The sequence below is a fragment of the Amblyomma maculatum genome, chromosome 11 (genome assembly GCF_055883805.1).
Source record: "Amblyomma maculatum isolate TAMU_Amacu chromosome 11, ASM5588380v1, whole genome shotgun sequence".
Classification (NCBI taxonomy): domain Eukaryota; kingdom Metazoa; phylum Arthropoda; class Arachnida; order Ixodida; family Ixodidae; genus Amblyomma; species Amblyomma maculatum.
The window spans coordinates 14,690,282-14,700,963 of record NC_139354.1 but is presented as its reverse complement, the minus strand read 5'-3'; the positions used below and the strand labels follow the sequence as shown (position 1 = coordinate 14,700,963).

The 10,682-nt window shown below is 43.5% G+C and overlaps 1 protein-coding gene across 1 annotated transcript in view; it reads left to right on the top strand.

Moving 5' to 3' along the window:
- The window catches only part of LOC146172905 (uncharacterized), a 29,371-nt gene extending 19,076 nt beyond the window's left edge, over window positions 1-10,295 (top strand). Inside the window, exons 2-3 of the mRNA XM_084583605.1 lie at window positions 2,833-2,998; window positions 9,464-10,295. Of these exons, the coding sequence (XP_084439731.1) occupies window positions 9,531-9,920 (390 nt within the window). The 5' untranslated portion in view covers window positions 2,833-2,998; window positions 9,464-9,530 and the 3' untranslated portion in view covers window positions 9,921-10,295. The remainder of the gene's footprint in view (window positions 1-2,832; window positions 2,999-9,463) is intronic.
- Window positions 10,296-10,682: the final 387 nt, after the last annotated feature.

Below are 10,682 nucleotides of genomic sequence, written 5' to 3'. Positions count from 1 at the left end.
TCTTCCTATGCATTGAGCACATTTAGCAGCAACATTCGAAACTATTTCATAATCTATATTCCCCTTAACTACTACACTGGTACTGTACTACATTCTATATTGTTCTCTTGCGATTAAGACAATTTATTTCGTTTTTCTGTAAAATAGTCCTTTAATTCATTTTCCATTGGCGCTTTCTAAGAAATAATTTTTTTGTAACATGACTCGCCTATTACTAGGAGGCAGTCAGTGAGCTGGGGAGAGAGGATTCAGAAGAAACTTCATAATGCAGACAAAAGCTGGGGAGAATCAGTCACTTTGTAGAGAAAGAAAAGGTTGCTATGAGGGCCGCATTGAGGAAATTTTGCCTCTCAGAGGCAAGAATCCAAGAAAATAGCAAGAAACAAAACTATAAAACTTAACAAGAGCAAAATAAAAAAAAAAAAAAGCCAAGTCTGTTGTTCTCGGAACATCCTCTCTTATGGCATCCTATTTGCAGAGCGTTGAGGTGCGAGGTCTCAGCTGCGTTGTCTGCTACGTCGGCTTATGCATTCATGAAGGGTGCTTTGGTTGGGAGTAATACGAGGAAACAATTTTTTTCATGAATTACGCCTATATGCATTAAGAAATGGAACTTTATTAAAGATAACGGCTGACTTGCGGACTAGCGGGATGATCCATGGATGGTCCATCATGTCGCTGATCAGGGCCGCCTCCCACTGCTCGTGTGTCGGGTCTGGCATTATTAACTTTTTTGGGGGTTTGTCTTGGTATTCCCAAGACATATGGTAGAGTTTGGGGCTTGCTCCAAAACAAGGACAGTAACTGGGATATTTTGTTGGACTGATTTCGTCTAAAATATGAAGATTAGGAAATATGCCAGTCTGCATTCTCCTCGAGTTTAAAGTCTCCGAGGGAGGTGGAAATAATTTTGTGCAAATCCAGGTTAGTTTGTCCTGACTGACCTTTGACATCTTGAAGTGACATTGGCCAAGTTCTTGAGTGTTTTTTGTAGTTAGTAGTGGTTTCTGCCAAATTTTGTTGTTTAGTGCAACTTATTTCCATCTGAACCCGCACATTAAGTTTCTGTATCTACTGTATTTTGGCAGGTGTGTGTAAATTGACATACAGAGGGATGTGTCATCTAGACGCTGCTTAGATACATCTGTGCTTTTTCTCTGAAGCAATTAATGTTTGTTAAAGTTAAGAGCAAACATGCTCACACTGTCAAGTTTAACTGTGCAAGTTATGATTGAGCACTTTGGCACTAGTTTTTATCAACTCTACTCTTCAATTAAGACTACGTGCAGACCTGAGTATACCATAACACCTTGTGCTTTATCGAGTGTATGTAATGGTATTAGGGAACGTGTGCACAAAGGAGCTAAGGGAATGTATTTTGGTAATGAAGAAGATTTTCCTTTTCCTTGATATATGCTGCTTTTTTGTCATGCTGTCTAATATTACGGCATCAAGCTTATTGAATTTTTTACTTTGTTTATGCTTGTGAAGGGAGTATGTTTGCAACATGCCAAACTTTATTTCAGTGATGTTTTGCATTCATAATTCTTTATAGTTAAAGCTGTGAAGAGTAATTTTCGTTGAGTTACTGAGGTTGCATGTCCAATTTTTTTCATTTATTATGTACCTTCTGCACTCACTGTTGTAAATGGAGTGAGGGTTGTGTATAGCCGGCATAAGACATTTAATGGATTCAAGTTCGAAGGGAAAGAAAGTGTGTGTATTCTTGTAAGGTTTTACGCCTTTGCATCTGATCATTTTGAGGTAATGTGAGTAGCGAAGTATTAATGTGTTTTTCTAGACGCGATAATTATAAATTTCAACAAGCTGTCACAAAAGTGGGTCAGCTTTATATCAAGCAGCACGTCCCTTAATATGTTTTGCGACTGCTAGTTGTAACTGTAAATTTTTAAGTGAAAGTTAATTTAATCCGCACTTTGTGACTTAGTATGTTATGGAAGTACAGATATACCGTATTTACTCGATTCTGAGCACCCCCTTTTTTTTTTCACGATGATCATGATCAAAGTGAGGGGGGGACTTAGATTTGAACAATCTAAAATGAATCTCCCCCCTCCTTCCCCCGTCTTTTTGTGGCTATATCTTGACGAGACGGGCGCAAGAAGTACTAACAAGATTTTTTAACAGAAAAATGTTTGGAAACGATTTTGGTTAGCTTAAACTTCAAGCTGCAGGCGGCCCCCTACAGTCTTGCTCCAACTTCCGTTACGGCTCTCAGACAATTGATACCAAACCAAGGAGTTTGCATCCGCGATGCTGGTGAGATCTGCCTATCACTTGTGATACCAGGCCCATGTGACACACTGATGGGTGGCTTTCGGTCAATTTTCGGCCTTTTATGCCACCATCTGTCATGTAGTGTCTGAACACAGCAACACATGAAGCTGGAAATGACGTGACGAACACCACGCCACCTTAGTACTGGTTCGATGACAGAGTTTCAAGCGCTTTTGGCAGCCTCGGACACGGGCACTTTCTTGCCAAAAATGGAGTGCTTAGATTCATGTGCAAATATTTCTTTAAAAAAATTTTTGCATCACGAAAGGGGGGGTTTGCTTAGGCTGGCGAAAATGCGGTTGTAGTCATTAATTAGTAAGAGTGTCTAGCGGCCATGCAGCTTCCACTAGCGTCAGCATTTGTGGGGATACTCGACACAATCTGTAGAAAAAAAACAGGAAGAAGAAGGCACTCGAAAGTAATTTGCCGTAATACTCACCCTATGCTCATGATAAGTAATGAAGAATGCAATCAGAGCTAGAAACTCTGGTAATCATTGGTTCCTCACAAGCATTTTGTTCTTTTTGCCCCCAGAAGCTGCAGAGAGTGTGACTCTGTTGCTTCCCGTCTACCCCTGCAATACCTGTAACGAGCTGTTCTCCTCGCGGGACTTGCTGGACGCCCACCAGCAGGACAAGCACCCGGATGAGTTACCGACATTTCATCGCTGCAACTATTGCCCATTCTCGTGTGACAATGCGTGAGCCAAAGTTTTATTAATTGCTTGTGTTCGTGGACGTCGGTCGGTAAAAATTGTTATGCTGAGATGTTCGTTGTAACAATTATAATGAGCTGGCCAGAAAAATTAGCAAAGGTTTAGCATAGTTAAGCATAGTATTCAGCGAAAGCTTCACAGCATTGTTACGCTTGGTATCTGTACGACGCGATAAGTGCAGCATCATAGCCACTGGCGTCCACGGCTGGCTCTGGGTCGAGGCGCGATTGCTTCTCATTCTTATTCCCCTTTGATTGACGTCATGGCCGTTTCCATCGTGCAATGGCTTGAAGTTATGTTACCAACGTGGTTAATCACATGCTCCACCCTTTTCCATTCTCCTCAGCCCAAAGCTCTGAAAGGTCAAGGGTTACCGGAAGGTCAAAGGGTCAAGATCATGCATGACCTTGTGGTGTGACTTTTAGCCATGCATGAGGGCCTCTAGCTCGGTCAAGGTCAAATTTAGTGCGACGTGAAGGCCGGCTTTACCTTGCGTAGTTAAGCTTTCGCTTAAAAAGTAATAAAACAGTGTGTGGTTTTTACTTTTGAAATCCGGTTCCAACCAGAAAATCTGTCAGTGTCTGAGATGCATGCTGCAGCTGGTTCACCCTTGAGTACTAACTAGGTTTGCATGCGAGAAAAAAACAAACAAATTTAATGCCTAACGTGCGTGCATCATCTCGAAGCCCAGAATATTGGATTCGAAATATATTTTTCTAGACTTTCTTAATCTAGCTGGACCCATGATGATCCAGAGTAGAAAACTGGTTGTTCTAAATAAACTTAACACGATTATGTACATGGATGCTGCTTTTATCGATATTCGTGGGGGCAGCTCATTTCCACAGCACATGCAGTTCTGCAAGGAACGTAATTGAGAGTGTCATAATGACTACTGACACTTTTGTAATCATGCATGCTCAACTAATGCTGTTTATAGTAAAACCTCACTGATATGTTTACGTTTCACACGCTCAAAATGGCGGGCAGTAAAAAATCTCCCATAGAGTAACACTATTCTCCCGGCTAATATGTTCCCGGATAACACGATTTCCCAGTTACTATGTCTGAAGTTTCGACAAATCGTGGTCGTGTAATAAGGTTTGCGATCAACCGGACATATGGTAATGAGTGGTCGCAACATGAAAAACATATCTGTGGCACTCACCCGCCCCGCCACAATTGCTTTCCTGTAGTTCCTAAGTGTGAAGGTGCAAAGCATTAAAGAAAGCCAATGAGGCAAAATACAATGTGCCCTTTCCCGTGGATGCATGACTTTATGAGAAGAAATGCAGTGGCTTCTTTGCAGGCCTTAGGGGGCATATAGGCTGAATCATTTGATAACTACAACTTTTCGCTTGCATACGAGCAGGCCGGGTCTGGCGGACGTAGCATGAGCAAAAACGCGCCGACTCTAAGCCATTGCGATGACTTCTTCACATATCACTGGTGTTAGGGGACAAAGCATCTGGAAGCAACAAGGAAGCAATCCCGGCTCGTCATTGCTTTTTGCAAACTCGATATTTTTTTTACTAAATATCTCTTGCGCTTTGGGGAATGCAAGTGTGGACTGTTGAAACGTAATCGTTGTAGATAAAAACAACCAGAAATTGATAATGTGCGTAGAGATCAGTGGTTGCGCCCCCTAGAGGAGATCTGCGTTTCACCTTTTGCGATCACATCTATTACTCCATGAGTTATAGTGCCCTACCGCAGCACCACCGCTACCGCTCCATTGCTCCTGCCCCCGCGCAACAAGTAAAACGGAACTATACAGGTCTGTTTCCGCTTGCTGCTTTCTGCGCGCCGATCGACGCCGCTGCTCCGACGCCTTTTGCTGCCTCGTCATGAATGAAGGTGAAACAGCGACTGCGACATACCCAAAGAAACGCAGTGGTATTTGGTCTTTTTACGAACGTGTAGAGGCAGGCTCGTCCAAATACGTCTTGTGCAGAGCGGTTCTCAAAACGCCAGCTAACAAAACGACTCCTTTGATCAACCACCTCAGATGGCATCCAGGAGCCCGCAAAGTGTATGAGAGCAGAGCATCTGCTGCTCAGCAGCATTCTACATCAAAGACAAGACAGGCAAGTGCTAGTTCGTTTTTCAAGCCGCGGCTGAGCCCTCAGAGCCCCTTCGCCAAGGCACTTATACCCCAGTCAAGCGTGCAAGTTAAAGTGTACTTCCGCGGAGTGCACTTCGCAGCTTGAAAGAGACTTTACGCTACGCAGTGCTAAACGGGAAAGCGATGTGCACTCGCATAAGCACTCGTTGGTACGAAACTAGCGACTGAAAAACATGTTTTAAAAAAGAAATTGGAACCTCTAAGCGCGAAGTTCAGCAAACTGCTTTTTAAAGTAGTAAAACATTCAAAAAATGCTTAAAATTTGACACCGGGCCATGATTCGTAGACCCCTTATCAACGAACACCATGAACAATAACAACCGCCCCCTAACTGAAAATGGCATAGCCGCAGTAGCGCACCAGTTGAAGTTGCGTACGCGGTTACATCACATTTTTGTTATTTTATATTTTGCCCGTCGCTATTATAAAACATTTCATCAAATGAAAATATGTACAAAACACGTAAAATCAACTTGTATACATATCTTATTACATAATGCATTTGTGACGAAGAAATTTCTGCCGCCGAGGCTACGCGCTCAGCCCTCGAAGTCTGTTTTGCGAACGCACTCCGACCTGAGTGCACACTTTGGCAAGTGCACTTATGTTACGCTGTTTAGCAGCGGTAGAGTGCACTTTTCGTAAGTGACACTCGCCGTAAGTGCACTTTATTTTGCGCACTTGACAGGGGTATTACAGAGAAAATTGGTTCTTCCATTGTAAGTGGCTTGCATAGCTACTCTATTGTCGGAAGAACCATGGTTTCAAGACTTGATGTGGTACAGGGTACCTGAATACAAGGTCCCCTGTCGCATGACATTCTCGAGGACCGTCGTGCCTGAAATGTACAACGCTGTCAAACGCTCTTTCCATGAGAAGCTGCACATCGTTATCAGCACGGATTTAGGCTCTGTTGCCATCACAATTTACGGCTGGACGTCGCGAGCTGAGGACAGTTACGTGTCTGCCACGTGTTGAAAGACAACTTCGTGCCTCACAGTTTTGTTCTTGCGTGCCGCCACATGTGTGCAAATCATACTGCAGAGAACCTGCGCTGTTTACTCATGGACGTTTTGAAAGAGTGGGACATACCTGAAGATCTTCCTTGCTATGTAGTGACTTACAATGCTTGGAAAATTGTTTCCGCGATTGGCCCAACACCTTGGGTGACGCTGCTTGTTTTGCGCCCACTCTGCAACTTTGTGTTCAGGAAGCGATATATATTGCATCATGTTCACTAAATCTAGTTCAATAAATAAACTCGTTGAAACGTAATCGTTGTAGATAAAAACAACCAGAAATTGACAATGTGCATAGAGATCAGTGGTTGCGCCCCCTAGAGGAGATCAGCGTTTCACCTTTTGCCATCACATCTATTACTTCATGAGTTATAGTGCCCTACCGCAGCGCCACCGCTACCACTCCATTGCTGCTGCCCCCGCGCAACAAGTAGTGAATGTGCCATGCTAGCGCACTTGCAGTAGCTGAAGTAAGCTGTGACAGTAGGCTTGGCAGAAATAGGTTCTGTTGACAACCTGAGCACTCTCGAATGGCGTGAAAGCAGTGTTCATGTCTGTGCTGCAACCAATTGAAAAAGCCACTACCGCTGCTTTGCTTTTTCTGAGTCCCACCCAACATTGCCTCTTTATTCCCCTTGTTCACTGCATTTGGATGCTGCTTTCTAAAGAAGCCAGTGATGCTAAGGAGCAAGAATTTTCAAGGAACCTCCTGAGGTCTGTGAAAGCAAGATTTCAAAGTACAAGCACACAGATACTCCATGCTTATGCCACTCTGCTCGACCCTCATTTCAAGGATGTCTGCAGCGACCAGCAAGAAAAGGGGCACATGCGGTCCCTCTTGTATTCAGTACTTCAGGAACAGGAAGAGTCAAGGTTGTTACAGTTCGGCTCACAAAAAATTTCTGCACACGAGGAGACGGATTGGAGAGAACAGACATCCGTTTGGGGAGTGTTTAATACCTTGGTGTCATAAAAACACAAAGGAAACCCTTGTTCTCTGTTGCAAGAAATGTCCACCTATCTTAAGTCCCCAGTGTTGCCTCGTGATAGCTGTCCGTTTCAGTGGTGGCAAACAGAGATGGAAAAATCAAGTATGGAGCTCTTGCAACCATGGCCAGAAAGTGCCTTGCCATTCCTGCTACTCAGGTGGCAAGCAAGACGCTTCTCAACTTACTCCAATACAGTAATTTGTTGTCGGGAATCACTTTCATCGGACAGTGTGGAGCACCTTGTTTTCTTGCACGGCAACTCAGTGCGGTCCAAGCTTCCATAACATTTCCCAACAGACCTGCTGTGCAATATTACAGTCCAGAACCATGTGTTGGTGAATATCCCTGGTTACATTATAATGCCCAAGACTGCCTTTGTTTTGTTCCCATAGTTAAAACACTCTTTTTACGTGAAGTGCTGCCATTGGAATATGCCCAGTCTTTCATATACTCATTCAGATCTTTTTGAAATGCGCTTTGTTTCACTGCATCTACGCTCCTTCTAATGTTACACCTTTTGCGATATCAAATTTTATCTTATCTTTGTGAATCGTCGTTTCTCATAACTGTTGCGACAAGTTTCATTCCTGGTCATTACCTAATTAAGTAATAACTGCAGATTAATCTAGTCTTGTATCTACATTTTCTGTGGGATTTCCCAGCAGTGTTAGTGCCTTAATCTAGTGAAGCATATTTAAAATTTTTGATGGCTGGTCTGAGAAAGTCTTGTCTTAGTTGATGTGTTGTCGTTCGGCTGATGCCATGTTGACAGTACTCAATGTCTAGTTTTGTGTTGTAGTAGTGCCAGGTTGTACTTCTAGCCAAGCTGCATCTAGTAATTAAAAAAAATGGGCAAAAGAACGATTTGAGAAAAACGCATTTTCAGAATGTTTGTACCTTCTAGCACTAGCCCTCAAAATATCAATGCTGAATTCGGTCGGGAAATACTATAAAATCGATTTTTAAAATGGAACAGGGGTCCAGCGAGTGTAACCGTCGATGAACGAGGATGGCGGCGCGCTGCCAGGGTCGCATGTTGCACCTGAAGCGGCGTGTTCTCTGTCTAAGCTGCATCACGTCCGGCTGCATAGAATCAATAGAATTATTTGCAAGCAGTTCAGATGCATCCAAGACAGCATCGATAGACAGCATCGATTTGGCAGTTATGATTATATCGTCTTTCTCATGAGCAAAGCCTCACAACGATTCCATTTATATTGCCATAGCTGCAGTGCAGCAAAAGTAAAAGGTTGGTTCAAATTTCAAATGCATTTTTCTCAGTGCTGCGTTTCTGGACACTGCACTCAGCCTTACTGGGCTTTTTCTATACATTCTCACTGAGTGACAATGTCAAATTTAGTATCACTGCAGTCATACTGAAAAGATCTGTGGGTGATCCTATATTTACATCGCTCTGTTGAGATTTTGCAAATTATCATTGAAACAATATTACATGCCCAAAAATTTTCTCTTGGCCATAAGTAATGGTGATGCCTTGAAAAATGTAATCATCTGCCAACTCTATTCCACTTGACTGAGTGCTATTTTCTTTTGCTTATGGCACTGTGAAATCTTTCTGTTTTTAAAGATTTAGACTTGATCTCACCAGTAGTCAAGGTGCACGCAGCTGTGCATTGTTGTGAACTGTATACCAAACAGCATTTTGAATCAAATTGCATTTCAGACAGTTTTTTATCTTTTGTAATCAACATACAAATAAATATGAACATAACTTGCAGAATATTCAATTCATATTTGATTCGCTGCTTTCACTATTCGATTCATATTCGATTCGGTTTTTAGCTACATTATTCGTATTCGATTCGATAGCAAGTGTATACTATTCATATTCGATTCGGTTTGGAAAAAGTTCTATTTGCACACTTCTAGTGTAAATAGTTCTGTGTGTGTAGTGTATTTGAGGCATTCAAATAGATTCTAGAGCATGGATGCTGGAGCTTTCACCTTGTTTTTCAACGACGCTGTGTCAGCACTCCAGATTGCCCGCGTAGCGCAACATATTTAAAAGCGTCTACTTTATACATGATGGCACACCTGGCATAATGCAAGTTGATGAATTTGTTAGTCATGGCTAGGCCCATGTGAGCTAGGAAGTACATGAAGGGGGGAGAGCAGTAGAGAGGGACAGCCACAGTAGAATAAATTGACTCTTGTAAAAAAAAAAATTATTTCTATCACCGTTCGGCATATTTGTTGCATGTGTGTCCATTGTCAAACGTTTTTTCCCCTGTGGTGGTAGTGATGCTCACACGTCAAAATTGGCTCTCCTTGCCTTTTCTTTTCCCTGCCCACGCAGATTGGCTGTCACCAGACACGAGAAGACCCACTTTGAAGAGCAGACCTTCGCTTGTCAGTATTGTAGGATGAGCTTCCCTCAGCAGGGTCAATTGATCGAACACGTTCAGAGCCACTTGACCGAACTGCCGTACGAGTGCACAGAGTGCGGCAAGCTCTTCCGCCTTCAGTCCAGTCTGACGCGCCATTACTACTCGACGCATGAGTCTCTACTACACGCGTGTCCCGTCTGCGGAAAGGCGTTCTACGTCATTGGCCACCTCATGAAACACATGGCCGTTCACAACAAAGGGGTCGAGAAACGGTATCCATGTTCACTGTGTGAACAGAGCTACAAAGATCCCCGCCATCTCTTTTTTCATCAGAGGTTTGTGCATGGCGTCAAGCACACTGCCGGTCAGCAAGGCACCCAGGGTGCTGATGCAGTGGTCCAGGTGAAGAAGGAGCCTACGGAATAGGGAATAGGGTGATGAAGGTGGTATATCCGCAGAATAGCACAGGACCATGTCAACGTGTATGTGATGCTTTAGGGGAGCCCTGCAACATGTGACAAGCTTAGTGTACGAACTCCATTTGCTAGTAATTGCGTTGTCATGAACAACTCAGCTAAAAACGTACATTTCTACATATGGCAAAGAACACCAGCAATAACACTCACAAGTTTACAAGTCCGTTCTAGCGACTTTCAGACTTGTGCAGCGGTCCATGATACGTGTTTACAGCGCATTGCACAATTACAGACGCGCTGTAGAATGCTTCTCCCAGCTAAACAGCGGAATCCTCGCAGCTCAAATTTCGCACAGAAATGCCATTTCGTCGTTATTATTTTTTAATACCAATATTTTTTAATACCAAATTCGTTTGGGGTACTTGCCTGATTCAATCGGAAGTCAGGTGTTCTTATCGTATTCAGTGGTGGCGAAGCAAGGCAAGCCGCTGGCCCAACGCAAGCACTGTAGGCGCCATCTTGTGCCATTTCCCTCAACTCTGTGACAGTTTGAAGGAGAGGCAACGGAAGCTTGTTGCAAACAGTGGTGCCACCGATGCCAGCTCCGGGCCAGTGTCCAGTCAGCCGCGTCGAGAAGGTGTGCCACCGGAGGAGATCCCATGCTTCTTGGCAGCCCTTCATTGGGAGAGGGTGGGAAAGGGATGACCACTCAACGTAAAGAAAATGGTGAGAGGAGAGAGAGAAAAAAGCACGAAAACATTGAAATGCAAAT